The sequence below is a fragment of the Pongo pygmaeus genome, chromosome 15 (assembly GCF_028885625.2).
Source record: "Pongo pygmaeus isolate AG05252 chromosome 15, NHGRI_mPonPyg2-v2.0_pri, whole genome shotgun sequence".
Taxonomy (NCBI): domain Eukaryota; kingdom Metazoa; phylum Chordata; class Mammalia; order Primates; family Hominidae; genus Pongo; species Pongo pygmaeus.
The window spans coordinates 86,949,390-86,969,845 of NC_072388.2; the positions used below are offsets into that span (position 1 = coordinate 86,949,390).

Below are 20,456 nucleotides of genomic sequence, written 5' to 3' on the forward strand. Positions count from 1 at the left end.
GAAAAAAGAAAGCCTGCACATAACCAAGTCATAAATCAAGCAATATATCTCACATAAAACTGGAAACAGCAAGAAATCCATTCCGGAAATGGGTTGGGGGGAATAAGATCCAGAATTACGTGGCTTTTACATTTCTGTGTCTTATCAGTGAATTTTGCACAGTGAAATTTTACTACATAAAGAAAAATATTACAGAAGTACCTACATCAGCTACACAGGGAGGACAATCCACACTTAATTACCTAAGCAGAGCTGGACTACTTTACAGGAAGATAAATGCTGAGTAACTCAAGCCCAGTCTCTCTTGTATGTCCTCTGACATCAGAGGGAGTTTTTTCTCCATAGATTATCACCAGCATGAAACCACTGGCAATCAACACTGGTACTTATATCCCTTACCTCCTTTCTGGTTCACCAGAAGTTTGAAAGTGCTACAAATACCATCAGCACCATAAAATTATTCTATTTAGAGCTGGAATGAGAGAAGATCAAACTTTCCTTTTCTATATACCACATTCCAGAATAAGTGATTCTTGCATCAGAACTTGCCAGGCAATTTCATAGATAATGAATGAAATGGAATAAAAGTGTGGTTTATTCTTCCACAGCCACAATCTCTCAGTAGTGCAGAAAGAACAAAAACTAGCCAAGATATAAGGCAAATTTGATCAAATAGAGAGTTCAGCTGTGTGCAAGGAAAGGTAATTTTGTGATTGCCTTTAAAGGATTCCAACCAACGCTCACTATCAAGATAGAAGTAGCCAGTACAACTATCCCGTATAATCAAATTACTGTGCTGGTAAATTACTAAATCTAGGTATAAGAGAGGAAGTTCTACTCAAAACACAACTCTAAAAACTATGAGTAGTGTGCACCCATTGAGAGCAGATTTACTAAATAGCACTACAGATAAACTAATTTCTCATTTCCTACCTTTAGGAAGAAGATGATTAAAATGAGGCTGTGAGATGTAATCCAAAGAGAATGGGCTACTTAGTCATACAGACCCGGCTTCTAGCCCTGCTTCTGCCACTTACAAGTGAAATATTGGGTAAATCTTACTCCAAAGATGCAGTTTCTCAGTCTGCAAGGTGGGGATGATGATATCTCCACCATAAAGTGGTTGTGTGGGAAATCCATCAAAGTGTCTACTATTACCCAATTTTTATTACCTCCTTTTCCCACAATAAGTGGGCACAGCAGCCAGACATCAGAAATGAACAAGGGATTTGTGTGGATCTCTGAGCAGATCTGGCTGCCTCAAATAGAGGGTGGAGTACTGGAAAATAACACATAATAGATGAGACCAAATTATAAAGGGTCTTGGAAATCAAGCCTACAAGTGGAAAACACGGGTAGCAGGAGAGAGTCACTGCATCTTCCTGAGCAGGGGAATAACATGATGAAAACAGGGCTTCAGAAAGATGAAGGCAGTCCTTCCTTGACATGCAAAATTGCAACTTCCCAGTTCCTTTCCTTTCAGAATATGTCACTCTCTTCCCTTCTACACCCTTCCCCAACCCTCGTCCCCACCTCCTTACCCACTGCAATAGATCCTAGTAAAAACTGAGTATTGCTATTTAGATGTATATGAAGACTCAAATATATGAAGATTTGGGGGAGTAAATCTTTAGATGGTGCTATATCTCACTTCTATACTACAATTAAGGGGCTTCTCAATCTTTCTGGAGTCCCAGCCAGAAATAAGTTTGAGTTTGAGTTTAGAAAGAGCCCTCTTTCTAAACTCAAACTCAAAAAGTATTCAAGTGCATGGGGTATAGGGGATGTCACAGAAAAAAAAAAGTTTCCTATATGGTGACTTCAAAACTGGAGATCAAAACAATGGGACCCATGCCTTGGACACTTGAACCCAGCCACTGGACTTACAATAAGACCATCAGTCACAAATAACGATGCCACAAACTCCACTGCCATAATCGGAAAATCTAGGTAAAGTTTCCACCTCAGAGACAATGGGACAGGCAGAAATTCTGTGTAAAAACACAAGCCACAAATGTCATCCTAAATTAGGAAAGAATTCTTCACTGCACCTCAATAACTCTTCGTAGTGTTATAAGGGTTCCAGGGGCTCTGGATAACTAAAAGTTTCTTAAGACTTATGTCAGAGCTTGGGACTAGAATCAGGATTTTTAACTAGGAGTAAGGCACTGCAGGAGGGATAAACACTTTCTGCACACTTCATAGACAGGCAATTCAAGGCTCTTTTCAGAATTCTTTTCTCTTCCCTCTCCAGTTTCCAAGCTTCGGATATGGCTTTTTGGTGGCTTGGTATTACTAGTACTAGCTCTAAACCTGGAATGTTTATGTGTTTTTTTTTCCCACAGTGGAATCATACTAGTTATAGGAAAAAATGAAAAAGAAACACATAAGACAGGTGGGATGAGTCAGCACATAGAAATTCTGTAACTAAACTAAAGAGGAAGGGAAAGTTCTAGTTTGGCATTATATTTTATGTGAATAATATAACTTGTCTCTTTACCAGATGACTAAATAAAAACTTAAATTCACTAGGTGACTAAAGCTGATTTACTTTTTACTATTGCCATCTACTGTCACCTGGTAAATAGATTTTTTAATAAGGCTAAGACGGTGTAATTCTAAGATTGGTCCACTAGATGGCAACACCAGATCAACAAATCAACTCTCCAGCAAAACAAAAACTTACAAATACCTCACAAATCCGTCTATTTATAAACAAATATTAAATTATAATTGGGTCCAAAAGTCCTCAGTTTTTATACTGAAATCAAATTGTTCCTGTAATAATCACTATTAAATAGGGCAAAGATGAGGGAAGGACACTGGGGCAGCAAAACAATTTGCAGCTTTGTGGTCATCACCATAATATTCAACAACCCTTAATATCACACATTACACATCTATTAGGTTCTTGAAATAGGAGGACTATTGAAAACTCTTCACTTCAAAATGTACCTGACAATATTACAGGGTATTTCAGCCAGATCCACATTGAGAACACCAATCTTACCAGTTGTAGTCTCCTATGATACTGATTGTGTTGGATGCATCGGCAGCCCACGTAATGGGTCTCTGGTTGAGAACCTGGCGTAGCGTGAAGTGATGCTCGCCAGGGTCTTCAATATTTGTAAAATATTCAAATACACCAGTTTGATCAGCAAAGTTTGGAGCTTCACTAAAAAATGGGTAATCTGTTCAGAATATAAGAAATTCTCTGTTTAGTACCAAATCCTTCAGAAGCTCTCCTTGCTGATATTTTACAGTATGTCTGAAACACTTCTGAAAGTTTTTAAATAAATAAATAAAATCTAAACCAAAGTTTAGGACCTAGGTCTAATAAAGATATATTAATTTTGTATCATCATTACTAAATATCAAGATGATGAGTTCAACATATAGATGCTGCATAATATTTAATCCAGGCATCTGGTGTAGAGGAAAGGTCACGAGTTTTGAAGTAAGACCTAGATTCAAATTCGAGTTCAGTCTGTCGCCCTGGACAAGTTATTTAACTGCTCTGCACCTAAAGTTTCTTCATTTCCAGGTTTACAGGAGGACAAGAGAATTAAAGAAAAGATAACATGTACACAAGCCAGCACCTGGCAAGAGCTCAATAAGGGACAGCTTTATTATTTCTAATATCTGTCAAGCAAGGTTCCAAATCATGGGTCACAATCATCTGCCAAAAGAGCATAAGAAAGGTTCACTATATCAAGCATAAAATTTACAAATTTTCTTCTACTTCTAAACTGCAGCAAAAACCAGTTTTGGGCCTAAGTTATCAATTCCTTTTTAGTTTTACTAAATTAAATTATAGTCTCACAATAATGAATGCTGTAGAGGAGAAATTTTATATATCTTATAGCTCTTAGACCTCACGCTTTTCCAAGTGTTTTTGCATTCATTACCTCATTTGAGACATTTAGAAGGCTAACAAGTATCTCCAGAGCCTAGCTTATAATATTTAACTTTAGTTTTAAATTTATATTGTAGCTCATAAAGTACTACATTTTATATTTGAAGGTTTGAAATTGCCTCTTAGTCTTCAGGGTCACAAAATATTGGTCTTGGTGCTGGCAGAAGTTCTTCAATCTCATTATCTAGGCCATATCCCACACAGATTCGTCACTTACTGAAGGCAAAAGTCACCTTTGCTAACAGAGAACCAAGCGAGCAACAGATTTTAAAGACCCTGTGTTTCACAAAATTAATGGGTTTATCTAAGAGGCCATTTCAAAGAGTTGCAGAAAAACAAACCACCAAGCTCCTCCTGAGAATCACTGTTGTCTGTATTATAGTTGAGAGGACTCCACTACACAGTCCAAAAGGCCTTATACTCCAGCCAACTAGATCATTTCCTGAGAAAGGGAGGTGAGACCCTGTAGCAGTGACTGGGAAAGGGTGCTAGGAGTGTCCATCTTTGGTGGAACAAGCAGCTCTGCAGCAAACAGGAGCTTCAAGTGATGCTCCAGCAATGCCAGTTCCCTCCCTATTACTCTCCTGCTGCTACAGATTTTAGGAGCAGATTACAAAGCCACCTGACCCTGCCTGTGAGACCCATAAACCTACAGAACACCACCAACCAGTCAACAAATTTTGTTACTTACTCCCTAGGAATATAACTACAATGACCGTGTCTTCTAACTTTTTTCCAAGTGGTTTTCCTAGATCACCTATAACCAAAAACTTTTCTAACAACTTTAGGACAGATCTTCCTAGAAAACCAAGAAAGCTCAATTAAAAAAAAAGCACGGGATGGTATATAATGAGTTGGATCACCCAAGGACAACATAACTGCCCATAAGCATTCAGTTCACTAGCACTGCGGAAAGACAGATACGAATGTCTTAACCTCCACACAGAAGGAAGATGTCAGTAATGGCTAATGGGGCAGTAGCAAAGTTACAAAGTTTAAGTTTCACCAAAAACAAATTAGAACTATAACTTTCATTCTAACAATGAACTCTATATTTTTTTCTGAAGCTGAAAAATACAGGGTCCTCAAATTTAGATTTACCATAAAGTAATGCAAAAAATTAGCCCTCCTTTTACCACATATGAGATGTAGGAGCTAAATGAATGTGCTTTTGACAGCCACTCCATCATGCACCCAGTTTGACAGGTAGAAATCAACACACTACTGTTAAATATAGAAACCAAGTTAAGTTTTAGTGAAAAATACTCACCAACATTGAAATCATCCTTATAGGTACTTGGGAAGGGCTGGGATTTTGGAGGAAGCGGGTAGCTGCCTTTGCGACCAGTGGTGAGAGTGGTGAGTGTGAACAGCTCATCTTCATGCAGGTTCAGTGTGAAACTGCCATCGCTGTCGAGGAGCTGTAAAAGAAGACACTACTGTATTCAAGACCAGGTACTACAGCTCATCTCATGTGGACAAAATAGCTTTAAAAAAATTAGCTCAAAGAAAAGTCCAAATCATTTCTGTTAGAACTTCCTAAACATTTGTGGAAAACTCACCAATATCAAGGCCCTTGGAATCTTTTTTTCCTAAGTATTTTAGAAAACTTTATAAAATTATGCTTTATAATTTTAAACAACCTTACTTCATGGAAGGAAGGACTAAATAATCTCAAAATCTATTTCTATTAGCCTATTCTTTTCCACTACACAGTAAGCTCCTTAAAGCTTGCATATATTCGATACATGCAACTAAGAGACCTGCTTTTTTCTCTCAGTAGTTTACTAAGGTAGAAAAGTCCATAAAACATCACTGTCGACCCAGCTGTTAATCACAGAAATCCTTTTACAATTAAGAGAGAAAAATCCTGCTCATTTTATGATCAATATATATTTCAACTAGCAAGTTAGGCTTATGTCACACTTACGATCTTGGCAACTTAATCTCTTTAAGTCACAATCTCCTCATCTACAAAATGAAGAAAAAATATATACCTCATAGACTGTTGTGAGGATTAAAGCAGATAATGCTTTTAAAGTGCTAAGCCCAGTGTGTGACCAATGGAAAACGCTCCCGGTATCAAAGCTGTTCTATGCTAAATGTAGATCTCTGAAGACACTGGAATCCTTTTATGAAATTTGAACAGTTTTTTTCTACTTTGAATTAAAGGAGTTATTATCCTTGTTTTAATGGTAAATTGATGATCAGATCTATGAAATACCTGATGTTACATTCAGGTGGAAGAATAACCCCAAATGACATTATTTTTCTTATGGGGAAAATCAATTTTATTATGCCATTCCTAGCAATTTGTCACACAAAAAGTAGGAACTTTTTTTTCAGAACTTAATATATAATAAGGTGTTTTATCACTGTTAGTGACTAGTTGGTTATCAGAACATTAATAATAACCAGAAAAAGTGGTAGACTTGTGTCAATTAAGTGAAATAATGTGCTTGTTTGGGCCAATTCGTTCTTTGAAACCTTTCCCCAGAAAGCACCATGGATGAAGCACGGTGGGAAGTACCTGGGATATAAAGCTAAATAAGGCAAGGTTCAGTCTTCGAGGTGTCCGGTGGCGCAGGAAAAGCATTTAACTAGGTAAGCACATGGCCCTAGGTGAATATGAGCTAAGACTGGCGAGGAAGCTTCAGAGGAAGAGACACTTGAATTGAGTCTCAAAAGATGACAAAGATGAGGAGAAGCCATTCTAGGTGAAGAACACAGTATGTGCAAAGTCACAGAGGTAAATAAACAGGCATGCTATGCTTTGAAAAATGTAAGTTTAGTCTGTGAAGAGAGGCCAGTTTAACAGGACACACATCTAGGAAGAAAACCAGTCTTCTACCTTCTGGGAGGATAATGAGGGCCATGTGCTACACTAAGGAATGTGAACTTCTAAGAAAACAATCACTGAGGTCCTCTGAGCACGGTGGTCACAAAAATCAGATCTGCATTTTTGACATTTCACTCTGTAGCAGTGTGATGGGTGACCTGGAAAGTCAGACTGGAAAAACAAGAGGCAGTTTCTGAAATCCAGGAGAGAGATAATGAAGAACTGAAACAAGAAGTAACGGTGGTAATGGAGAATAAGGAGTGAGTAAGAGAAACGTGTGGATACAATTGTCTATACTTGACCACTGGCAGGATACAGAGGGTGAGTGGGAAAGACAGAGAGTCTCAAATGGGACTTAAATTTCCAACCTGGGAAGCCAGGTGATGGCGTCACCATCCACCAAGACAAACTAAATGTCTAAGAGCTAAACACATCTATAAACACACAAACTTATAAAAATAAAAATTCTTAATTAATGACATTTCTGTGCCGTTTTACTGTTTTACTGTTGGAATACCCAAAATATAAGAATTTACTTTAAAATTACCCATAGAGAATCCAGCTGCTTAAAAAGAAATCTTTCGGATGTTTTTCCAAGTTTGGTATACCATACCTGTAGCTCTGGTATTTCACTCTGTAAAGAAAAGACAAAAAAGCATGGCTGAGTAATTCATCACATCCTCTTGAGGATTTCCAAAATCAGTACCAGCAAGAATGTACCAATGACAATATTATCTCTATTTATCAGGAGAACCACCTCAAATATTAAATAATAATATTTTTAAAAATAGGAAAACAGTGTTCAAGAAAATACTTTATTCTCTAAACACTAAAGAATTTTGGCAAATGATAAAAAAATTACAGTGTCTTTGCTTCAGAAACATTCATTACTGTACCTGTGTAATAACTTCTAAATTAAAATAACTTTCTGGTATTAAAAAACAATTCTTATGCCATTAGTAATCAGAAAGGGTACTGCAGTTTCTCAATTCAAACCTAACAATTCACAGAAATAGCAAGTATCTGGTACTTTTAAAAAATATTTTTGGCATAGTATACTGTAAATATCAATGCTTGAAAATTCCCTACAGCATACAATGCTTCCACCACCAAGAACAACTTTCTTGCAAGTGACTTTTGTAAGTGTTCCTCAAAGTCACAGAGCATTTTACCTCCTACTGGCTTCTGTCCTGTTAGATTAAAGCAAGTCAGAAGACAGAAGACACCAGGGCCTCTGTCAATTCATATGCAAACTGTTAAAAGTTCTTAATATAAGGCTTCACTTAAGAACTACTGGCCTGTGACAGAATATATAAATTCTTAAATCAAAACCAAAATAAAGTTAAACATATTTACTTACAAAAGATCCCTTAAGAACAAAGGTGGCAAATTGTTGTGACACATTGAAATAAGGAAGAAATGGCCGTATGCACTTAGAATGTTTATGACTCTGAAAAAAAAAATCACATACATTATCCAAATGATATATAAGCTACCTTAGGGGAAAAAAAAGTTCAATAGTTAATGCCCAAGATTAACAGAAATTAACATAAACTAGATAACAAATATGAGTTTATTTCACATTTTTAAAGACTTTTTTATAATATAATCTTACTGAATGTGTGTTGTATGTTCCTAGTCAAACGCAAAGGTCAATGGCATTTCAACTGGATCAAATTTTGAATTCATAGCTAAACTGTAGAGACAGATGGCATACAGATTAATTTTTTGTTATAACTGTTTTCCAACTAAAATACATCAAATAAAAAGCAAAAGTAAGGATGTTTTCACTGAAAAGACATCTCATCTAAATATAACTTTCGTTCTCATGTAAGTATATATATATATGTATGGGTGTGTATATATAGTATATATAGATATCAAATACACACTAAGGTCAGCTAAATATATGTAACATAGTTCTCACATTGACATTACTGTTTACTAAATAGTCAGCAATTCTTTGGGCTGGAATCAAAAGAAGTATGAGACATAATCCCTACTTTAAGAGATTCCACAGTCACAGAATACTTACAGTACACAGTTCTATTTCAGGCTTTGCAGACAATTAAAAAATTACTTTCATAATCAGAGATTTCAATACCCATCTCTTAGTAATTGATAGTACAACTAGATGGACAATCAGCAAGGATATAAGAGATTTGAACAACACTACCAAACAACATGCCATCTATAAATGCCTCCATCTAGCAACAGCAGGATGCACATTCTTTTCAAGCGCACATGGAACACTGACCAAACTACACCATACTCTGATCCATAAAGCAAGTCCTCATAAATACAGGAAGATTCAAGTCACACAAAGTACTTTTTTAACCACAAGAGAATTAAATCAGAAATGAATAACTGAAAACCTTCTGGAAAAGTCAAAAATATTTACAAACTATCAAATTTCTAAATAATCAATAGATCAAAGGAAAAATAAAAAGAGAAATTAGAATTTTCAGCTTTATGAAAATGAAAACACAACATATCACAATTTGTGGTATGCCACTAAAGCAATACTTAGGAGGACATTTACAGCACTAAATACCTAGATTAGAAACCAAGAAAGGATTTGAGAGTTCAGCTTCTGTCTTGAGATACTAGAAAAATAGGAGCAAATTTTAAAAGATTACAAATTGGGTTCAGTGTATACTGCTTGGCGGATGGGTGAACCAAAATCTCACAAATCACCACTAAAGAACTTATGTAACCAAATACCACTTGTTCCCCAAAAAACTGTGGAAATAAAATTTTTTTAAAAAGTAAAAATAAAAATAAAGAAAAAACCAAAATAGGCAAAGAAAATAATAATGAGCAAAGAAGAATCAATTAAACAAAAACAAATTTAAAAACCACAAGAAAGTAATAAAACCAAAAGCTGATTCTTCGAGAAGATCAATACAGTTGAAAAACTTCTAGCCAGACTAATAAAAAATCAGGTTAAGAGAAAACATACATTTCAACAATAAGAAAGGTGACATCACTAGAGATTAGAGATTTACCTAGGGTGAGAGGCAAGGCATGAAATAGCTTCAAACCTTTTCTTAAAGGAATTGATATTTGACACAGAGCATAGAGAGGTTTAAGACTAATCTTGTTCTAAAAAATAATGGAGGTTTTGGTGAAAAGAAAAGAAGAGACCAGTAGCTTTACTACAGGCATAAGCTAAACCACAGCCCAGTGTAATATCCTGTTGAGAACCACCAGCCTAGTATCCTGTTGCTCCACTAAAAATGACAGTATCACAAGACAGTTTCTTTAATGTCCGTTGCTGACCCCTGGAAAAAAATTCAGCTTTTATATAGTCAACATTCTTTATATCTGAAGGATGAAAAACAGCACAAAAATCTTGAAAACTATGAAGTCCCAGAATCTATTGGTTCTCCAGATCTTAGTGGTCATTTCTTAGCAAACTGTATGAATAGACATGTTCATGTGAAAGATGACTTACGTACATTCTGTTTCTGAAACACAGAATATAGAATCCCAGAAGATTCACTCCTTTGGACTGAGTGATGTAACTAGCTCTAATATGCAAATATGTGGATTTAAAAGCACGGTTCTGCATTTAACTGAAAAGTATCAAAAGCTTCTCAGTGAAAATAAAATTATAGATGAACAGCCTAAACATCAGTCAGATATATGTGGTCAGAACTTTAACACAAATTTGTTTCAGTTAGGCCACAAATGTGCAGCTATGTTGGATTTGGTTTCTAGTACTAAACAAATTAATATAGGGCCTGAAGTGGTACAAAGAGAGTGTGTGCCAACAGAATATCATGAAATACAAAACCAGTGTTTGGGACTATTTTCCTTGAACACAGTAGACAAGCCAAGGTCTGACGCAGCAGTTAGGAAGGTCTCAGACCTTAAAATGTCAACTGATACCGAACTTCTCTGTATAATTACCTCCAGCCAGGTTGCTTTTTTAGCTCAAAAGAAAGATAAAGGGTGGAGTCCTACAAATAAAGGGAATGTAAACATGGAGACTGAACCAAAGGCAAGTTATGGGGAGATAAGAATACCCGAAGAGAATTCGATTCAACTTGATGATTTTACAGAAGCATATGAAAGTGGACAAAACTAAGCATATTCTCTTGAACATTTTAGTCCTGTTTGTCCTAAAACAGAAAATAGCCACATTCACATAAACTCTGATAAAGGTCCTGAAGAAAATACAGGATCTCAAGAACTTTTCAGTTCTGAAGATGAACTGCCACCAAATGAGATACGTATTGAGTTGTGTAGCTCAGGAATACTGTGTTCCCAACTAAATACCTTCCACAAAAGTGCTATTAAAAGAAGCTGCACCTCTAAAGATAAAGTGGCAGTCTGAAGCTCTGTCTAGAGTCCCTCAAGTAGCTAAGAAAATGAAGTTGATTTCTAATGCAGGAGATTCTGCTGCAGAAATGGATCAGAGGAATGTGTCTGAATTTAAGGGTATTTAAAAAAGTCATTAATAAAGAACTGATTCTAAAAGCCAAAAGTATCATTGTTTAGTCATGGTGCTATCTCCATGCCATGTGAAGGAAATAAACATAAAATTCGGACCAAATTCTGGCTCTAAATTGCCTTTAGCAACAGTTACAGTAATTGATCAATCAGAAACTAAGAAGGTTTTTCTGTGGAGGACTGCAGCATTTTGGGCATTTACAGTGTTTCTTGGAGATATAATTTTACTCGCAGATGTTGTTATTCATGAGGACCAATGGGTTGGCGAGACAGTACTACAATCAACATTTAGCAGTCAGTTATTAAATCTTGGGAGTTATTCATCTATTCAGCCTGAAGAATATTCCAGTGTAGTTAGTGATTTGTACTTCAAGACTTACTGGCACATGTGTCCTCAAAATATTCGTACCTCAGAGATCTTCCTCCGAGGCAGCCTCAGAGGGTGAACAGTATAGACTTTGTAGAATTGGAGCACCTTCAGCCTGATGTATTAGTCCACACAATACTAAGAGTTGTTGATTTCACTATACTGACAGAGGCAGTATACAGTTATAGAGGACAGCAGCAGAAAAAAGGTATGTTAACAGTGGAACAGGCCCAAGATCAACATTATGTGCTTGTATTATGGGGTCCTGGAGCAGCCTGGTACCCTCAACTTCAAAGGAAAAAAGGTTATATTTGGGAATTTAAATATCTTTTTGTTCAGCGCAATTACACACTAGAAAACCTAAAATTGCATACAACGCCTTGGCCATCCTGTGAGTGCTTGTTTGATGATGACATAAAGGCAATTACATTTAAAGCAAAATTTCAAAAAAGTGCACCCTCCTTTGGGAAAATATCAGACTTAGCAACCCACCTAGAGGATAAGTGTTCAGGAGTGGTTCTAATTAAAGCCCAGATTTCAGAGCTGTCATTTCCTATTACGGCAGCTCAGAAGATAGCTCTAAATGCTCACAGTTCTCTGAAGAGTATTTTTTCTTCTCTTCCCAACATCGTATATACTGGCTGCGCAAAATGTGGATTGGAACTAGAAACAGATGAGAACAGGATCTACAAACAATGTTTTAGCTGCTTGCCATTTACTATGAAGAAAATATACTATAGGCCAGCCTTAATGACTGTAGTTGATGGAAGACATGATGTCTGCATCCGTGTAGAATCAAAGCTGATAGAGAAGATTCTTCTCAACATTTCTGCAGACTGCCTCAATAAGAGTGATAGTTCCTTCCTCAGAGATCACCTATGGGATGGTCATGGCAGACCTGTTCCACTCCTTGTTGGCAGTCAGCGCAGAACCTTGTGTATTAAAGATTCAGAGCCTTTTTGTGTTAGATGAAAACAACTATCCATTACAACAAGATTTCTCCCTCCTGGATTTTTATCCTGACATTGTAAAGCATGGAGCCAATGCCCTTCTCTGAGGCCAGAGGAAGAAACTGCAGGCATTTCAAGGAAGAAGTACGGAAATGATTTGTCTTTTGAAGTAAATGAATGATAGGCCTTTTGCTTTGGATTTTTTATTAAATATATTTTACAAAGAGAATTGCACTAGATATATAAATTAAAACTTTTTTCTAAGAAAATCCTGTGAGGTTTAAAAAGATTGTTTTTTTTTTTTGGTTTCTTCCTTTCTTCTGGAGAAATGATCTACCAGTCAAGGCAATATGTAGCAGATCCCTGGGAATTAAAGGTTTGCCCATTTGTTCACTGTATTTAGTCCCTGCTACGTTCCAGGCATTTTACTAAGTATGAGGAACCACAGGGAAGACATTCCCTCAGAAACTGCTGCAGTGCTTTCGCTTAGCCCTACCTAAAAACCGTCAATGTGAAATCATTTCCTTGATTACAACTAAACATGATAATGGATTAGTTTATATAAACCTATGTTTAGACAAGTTCAAGACAGGCGTGTTTTTCTATAAAAAGCATTGAAAATGAAGGAAATGAGATCATGTTTCAATTTATTAAAGCGGGGAAGAGTGTTCTGTGGTTAGTTTGTCTAGGATTTGAATGCCTTACTGAATGTATTTACCAGCAAACATGTAGCAATCTGTTCTCTCGTTGTGATTGTAGAAGAAGCTCATGTAAAATGATAGTCATTAATGAGGAAGTATGGAGTGGTACTTATTCTGTAAGTTCAGAGTATGCCGAGTGTTAACAGATTATCATATTGCCTGAAAATAAATTTATGATGACATAAAAAAAAGTGACAGTTAAAAAAAAAACATCTCCTGTGGTCAGAAGAAAACTAAAACAGTAACCTCACACCACCCCTGAAAATGAGCTAGAATTTAATTGGATCAGTCTTTGGAACAATTTAAGTCCCCAGTGTTTAAAACAACACAGAAATCCACCAGCAATTAATGTAACTTACAGTGAGGTGTGATCAAGGAACCAGACAGAGTACTGGAAAAACCAATGTCATCCCAAGGGTGACTGTGGATATACCCAAAGCCACATTCTCCAAGGAGCAACATTTCAGGCTTTACAGTGTGTGGGAGGTAAGAGGGAGGGAACAGAGTTAACTAAAATACTCCAACAAATCACTAAATAAATAAATAAACAACAACAAGCCTCAAGGGGGAGAGGATCAATGCCCAGAGTTGCTAGCATATATTATATATGAGTTGCTACCATATATTATATATAAGGTCCAGTTTCCAACAATACACAAAAAAATGAGACATTCAAAGTAATAGGCATTATTTCATTCTTTTCTATGGCTGAAGAGTATTTTATGGTATATATATATATATACACATATTTATATATTTCCTTTATCCCTCATTGGTTGATGGGCATTTAGGTTGATTCCATATCTTTCAATTGTGAATTGTGCTACAACAAACATTATGTGGGCAGGTGACTTTTTGACACAGTGACTTCTTTTCTTTTGGGTAGATACCCAGTAGTGGGATTGCAGGAATGAATGGTAGATCAATCTACTTTAGTTCTTTGATAAATCTCCACATTGTTTTCCATATAGGTTGTACTAACTTACATTCTCACCAGCAGTGGATAAGCATTCTCTTTTCACCACATGCATGCCAACATCTATTGTTTTTTGATGTTTCTTAATGGCCATTCTGGCTGGAGTAAGGTGGTATCTCACTGTGGTTCTAATTTGCATTTCCCTGATGATTAGTGATGTTGAGCATTTTTTTTCATCTGTTTTTTGGCTATTTGTATATCTTCTTTTGAGAAATGTCTATTCATGTCACCTGCCACTTTTCAATGAGATTTGTGTTTTTCTTGCTGGTTTGAGTTCCTTATAGATTCTGGATGCTAGTCTTTTGTCAGATGCATAATTTGTAAATGTCTTCTCCCATTCTGTAGGTTGTCTGTTTACTCCAATGACTCTTTGCTTTGCAGAAGCTTTTTAGTTTAATTAAGTCCCATTTATTTATTTTTGTTTTGCTGTATTTGCTTTTAGGATCTTAGTCATAAATTATTTGCCTAGGCCAATGTACAGAAGAATTTTTCCTAGATTTTCTTCTAGAATTTTTATGGTTTCAGGTCTTAGATTGAAGCCTTTAATCTATCTTGAGTTAATTTCTGTATCTGCTGAGGTGAGAGGTAGGGATGCAGTTTCATTATTCTATATGTTGCTATCCAATTTTCCCAGAACCATTTATTAAATAGGATGTCCTTTCCCCAAAGTTATATTTTTGAATGCTTTGTCAAAGATCAGTTGGTTTTAAGTATTTGGCTTTATTTTTGGGTTCTCTATTCTGCTCTATTGATATATGACTGCTAGATCTGATAAATGAATTCAGTAAAGTTTCAAGTTACGAAATCAATGTACACAAATAATGTACATAAATCAGCAGCACTGCTATATACCAATAATGACAAAACTGAGAATCAAATCAATAACTCAATCTCTTTTAGAATAGCTACAAAAAATATATAAGAATATACTTAACCAAGAAACAACCGTTCTAAAAGGAGAACTGTTATACAAAACACGGCTGAAAGAAATAATAGATGATGCAAACACATGGAAATACATCCCATGCTCATGGATTGGAAGAATCAATATTGTGAAAATGAGACCACAATGCCCAAAGCAATCTACATATTCAGTGTAATTCCTATCAAAATACCAACATCATCTTTCACAGAATTAGAAAAAAACAATCCTAAAATTCATATGGAACCAAAAAAGAGTCCAAACAGCCAAAGCAATCCTAAACAAAAAGAACAACCTGGAGGTATCACATTATCTAACTTCAAATTATACTACAAGGCTATAGTAACCAAAACAGCATGTTATTGGTTTAAAAACATATAAATGTATGTATAAAGTAACAATGTCCTATTGAGTTTGCAGCACGCTGTGTTGTGATATGTGTGCTAATAATAGAACAAAAGGAGAAAGGGAACAGAGCAACAAGGGAATTCAGCATAAACTACTGTAATTCGGTTAGTTTAAATCTGAGGTGAGTCCAATAAGTTAAGATGTATATGGTAAGCCCCAGAAAAATCACTAAAAAATAACTCACAAAAATATAGTGAATAATTAATATTGTTAACACAGCCATACTACCCAAAGCAATCTACAGATTTAATGTAATATGTATCAAAATGCCAAGGACATTCTTCACATAAATAGAAAACACAACCATAAAATTTATATAGGAACACAAAAGACCACAAACAGTCAATGCAACCCCGAGCAAAAAGAACAAAGCTGAAGGCATCACACTACCTGACTTCAACATATACTAAAAGGCTATAGTAACGATTAATAAAACAGCATGGTTTTGGCAAAAGCAGACACACAGACCAATGGAACAGAATAGAAAGTCCAGAAATAAATTCATGCCCTATGACCAACTAATTTTCAACAAAGGTGCCAAGAACACACTGGGAAAAAGGACAGTCTCTTCAATAAACAGCACTGGGAAAAATGGATAGCCCCATGCAGAAGAATGAAACTGGACCCCTGTCTCTCACAATATACACAAGTCAACTCAAAATTGATTACATACTTAAATATAAAACCTGAAACTATGAAACTAGAAAAAAAAACAAAGGGAAAGTGCTTTATGACAATGAGCTGGGCAAGAATTTTTTAAATAAGACCTCAAAAGCACAGACAACACAAAAACAGACAAAGGGGATGACATCAAACTGAAAAGCTTTTGCACAGCAAAAGAAACAAAGTAAAACAGCCTACAAAATGGGAGGAAATATCCACAAATTATACATGAGACAAGGGGTTAATATCTAGACTATATAAAGAACTTAAACAACAACAACAAAATAGCCCAATTTAAAATTGGGCAAAAGACTGTAATAGACATTTCTCAGAAGAAGACATACAAATGGCCAACGGGTACATGAAAAAATACTCAACATCACTAATCATCAGGGAAATGCAAATCAAAACCACAATGGGATACCACTTCCCTCCACTTAGAATGGCTATTACCAAAAAAACAAAAGAAAACACGTGTTGGTGAGGATGTGGAAAAAAAGAAATACTTACTTAATGTTGGTGGGGTTGTAAATTGGTACAGCCACTATGAAAAACAGTGTGGAGATTCCTAAAAAATTAAAAATAGGCGGGGCACATGGTGGCTCACGCCCATAATCCCAGCACTTTGGGAGGCTGAGGCGGGCAGATCACTTGAGGTCAGGAGTTTGAGAACAGCCTGGCCAACACGATGAAACCCCGTCTCTACTAAAAATACAAAAATGAGCCAGGTGTGGTGGCAGACGCCTGTAATCCCAGCCACTCGGGAGGCTGAGGCAGAAGAATCACTTGAACCCAGGAGACAGAGGTTGCGGTGAGCCGAGATTGCACTACTGTACTCCAGCCTGGAAGTGCAGAGTAAGATTCTGCCTCAAAAAAAAAATAAATAAATAAATAAATAAAAGTAGAACTACCATATGATCCAGTAATCCCACTACCGTGTATATATCCCCCCAAAATAAAATATGTATGTTGAAGAGGTATCTGCACTCCCATGTTTATTAAAACACTATTTACAATAGCCAAGATATGGAATCAACCTGAGTGTTCAACAATGAATGCATGAATAAAGAAAATGTGATATATATATACACAATGGAGTATTATTAGTCATAGAATGAAATCCTGATATTTGCAACAACATGGAGGAATATGGAGGATATCATGTTAAGTGAAATAAGCCAGACACAATAAGACAAATACCTCATGATCACACTTACATGTGGAATTAAAAAAAAGAAGAGTTGATATCACAGATGCAGAGAGTAGAACAGTGGTTACCAGACACTGGGGTGGGGCTGGGAAGGGAAGGACAGGAAGAGGTCGGTCAACGGGTACAAAGTAACTATTGGACAGGAGGTGTGAGTTCTGGTGTTTTATTGCACACTAGGGTGAAGATGGTTAACAGTAAGGTTTTGTGTATTACAAAACAGCTAGAAGAGAGGCTTTTGAATGCTTTCATCACAAAGGAATGATAAATTCATGAGGTGATGGGCATACCCTGATTTGATCATTATACCACATGTATGTATCAAAACATTAAAACTGTACCCTGTGTCAATAAAAAATAAAAATATGACAAAGTTGAATTACTCACATTTCCTCACTTCAAAATTTATCAGATAGCTACAGTACCTAAGACAGTGTGGTGCTCACGTTAGGACAGATATATAGGTCAATAGAAAAAAATTGAGGTTCTAGAAATAAACCCTCAAATTTATTGCCAATTGATTTTCAACAAAGGTGCCAAGACAATTCAATGAAAAAGGAATAGTCTTTTCAAAAAATAGTGCAGGGACAACTAGATATCAAAATGCAAGAGAATCAAGTTGGACACACATATAACCCCAGTTAAGAAAGAAAATGGACCAAAAACCTAAATTTAAGATTTAAAACTCTAAAACTCTTAAAGGAATACATAAATATAAATCTTCAGAACCTTGAATTAGGCAATAGCTTCTTACATATGACACCAAAAGCACAAGAAACAAAAGAGAAAACAAAGTGGGCTTCATCACAATTTAAAACTTTTTTTAATTCAAAGGGTACCATGAAGAAAATGAAAGACAACCCATACAAAGGGAGAAAATACCTGCGAATTATATTTCTGATAAGGACTTTTTATATAGAATAAAGAATACTTATGACTCAATAATAAAAACACAAATATCCCAATTTAAAAATGGGTAGGGTTTAAATAGACATTTCTCCAAAAAAGATATACTACTAGCCAATAAGCACATGAAAAGATCCCCACATCATTAGTCCCTAGGAAAATGCATATCGAACTACAATAACATAGCACTTCACATTCACTAGGATGGCTATAATCAAAGGCATGGACAATAAGAACTGTTGGGGAGGATGTGGAGAATTGTAAGCTTCATAAACTGCTGGTGGCAATGTAAAATGGTGCAGTAACTTTGGAAAACAATTTGGTAGTTCCTCAAAATCCTAAAGACAGAGTTACCATGTGACCCAGCAATTCCACTCCTACATACATACCCAAGAGAACTGAAAACACGTCCACAGAAAAACTTGTACACATATGCTAATCCACACCATTAGTCAAAACAGCCATGATGGGGTTCAAGACACACTCCCCGCAAATATTTTAAAGTGAAATAATTTGAGAAAAATGCAGAAGCAGGAAGTTTACTCTCTGACCTTCTCCTTTCTCCTCTGAAGCAGGTCGTAAGACCCTCATTCAACAGGTGCTCTCCCTATATTCCTTATCTCTGAAGACAGTTTCTGGTGAAGATGATGAGATGCCTACTCACTCTAAGAGCCTGCAGATGAGATCCTGAGACACTGACAAAAAGCTGGCAGAAAGGTAAGAATTCTCACCAAGGCCTGCTCTTCTGGATCTCTGTCTGAAGTACCCGATTGAGAGAAGACAATTAAAAAAACAAACAAACAAACAAAAACCTCCTCATCCCTTCCTCTCCAAATTCAGATTCACAGAAGAAAAACATTCGTTTGGTTTGTGACCCTTGTATAAATTTAGTTTTGGGTACTCATTACCTGTAGATCCCTTCCTTCCCAGGGTCAGCTATTGCTTTCCTATTTGTCTCATTTTGTGTACTGAGAACCTGGCTTGACTACCCACCTGTCAGGGATGTGTGAGCTGTGTTTTGTGTATGCAGGCAGCCAACTTCAAGCCAACCCAAGAATATAACTGGACAAAAATGTGATTTGCACCCTATTTGCAGCTAGTTTACCAACTATCGCCAGCTCTGACAGGGAGTGGGGAGTAGGGAGGTTATCTAGGTCTTTCTTTTGACTATCCTCGGGAGTGGTTCTAGGTCTTTGGAGGATCACTTCTCAGCCTTCTGACTATGATGAAGTGTAGATTTTGGGAGGGCTGCATCTTTTTACACCCTCTTTTGAGGATCCTCTTCATCCATGGTAAGACATAAAAGGCTTATTGGTTTGTGTTGTGAGTCACTTAATAGATACCTTTGGTTTAAAAAGGTCAATACTGCCAGGAATATTTACTGTTTGTCCTGGCTCAAACCTGATAGTAGGATATTTGAAAGAATTTGTTTTTTAAGAGTCTGTGGTCAGGAGTTTGCCAAACTGTAGGCTGACATTCAGAACCTGATATGAAACACACACACACACACACACACACACACACACACACACCATTTTTTTAAGGCTACTCTGTTCTCTGTTTTGGATCTTGCTTCTCCCATGGGAACTTAGTTGCTAGAAATCCTTCTTCACAAAGCCCTGCTGACTATATGCACTTTCTATTCTGTCTACCTCCTTCTTATTGGAACTTCATTGACCTCTTTGGGAAGCTTGAGATCTCCCCACACTGGCACCTCTCAGACTTCTTCTTCTCTCCATTGGCTTCTGCTTCTGCTTCCACATTTTTTCACCTTCATTCTTTCATTCAGTTCCCTTGAATCCTTGATATGTCCGCTTTCAAGCCCCTACCTCCTCCCATGCCTCTGTCCACCTGTCAGACCTATTCCCTTCCTACTCAAGCCCCTCAATCACTTGAATTTAAGCTCCTTGCTCTCAATAGACTTAAGATTTCCCCAAAACAACCTGAGGATGAAAAAGGAAAAAGCCACAGCCTCCATAAGGTTACATATCAGGGCAAGGGAAGGTTGTGAAGGTCTTCTCCACAAATATTGGTACACAGGTAACCTTAATTTTATCCCAATTGCCAGGAACAAAGTGGAGAAAAGATGAGAGCTGACTATTTTGTACAAATCAATGAGTTGTGTGCTATGTTTTACGACTCA

At 36.6% G+C, this 20,456-nt stretch overlaps 1 protein-coding gene and 1 pseudogene across 3 annotated transcripts in view; one reads left to right on the forward strand and one right to left on the reverse strand.

Moving 5' to 3' along the window:
* GALC (galactosylceramidase) overlaps positions 1–20,456 on the reverse strand; it is a 59,845-nt gene that overhangs the window by 9,720 nt on the left and 29,669 nt on the right. For all 3 annotated transcript variants that reach the window (XR_010123777.1, XM_054447704.2, XM_054447706.2), the window contains 4 exons: positions 8,116–8,205; positions 7,303–7,389; positions 5,187–5,337; positions 3,011–3,191 (listed from right to left, as the gene is read on the reverse strand). Coding sequence is in view for 2 of the 3 variants with exons in the window: in XM_054447704.2 (XP_054303679.2) it covers positions 3,011–3,191; positions 5,187–5,337; positions 7,303–7,389; positions 8,116–8,205 (509 nt within the window). In the remaining variant the exon portion in view is untranslated. The remainder of the gene's footprint in view (positions 1–3,010; positions 3,192–5,186; positions 5,338–7,302; positions 7,390–8,115; positions 8,206–20,456) is intronic.
* On the forward strand, positions 9,983–12,637 carry LOC129013181 (shieldin complex subunit 2-like; annotated as a pseudogene).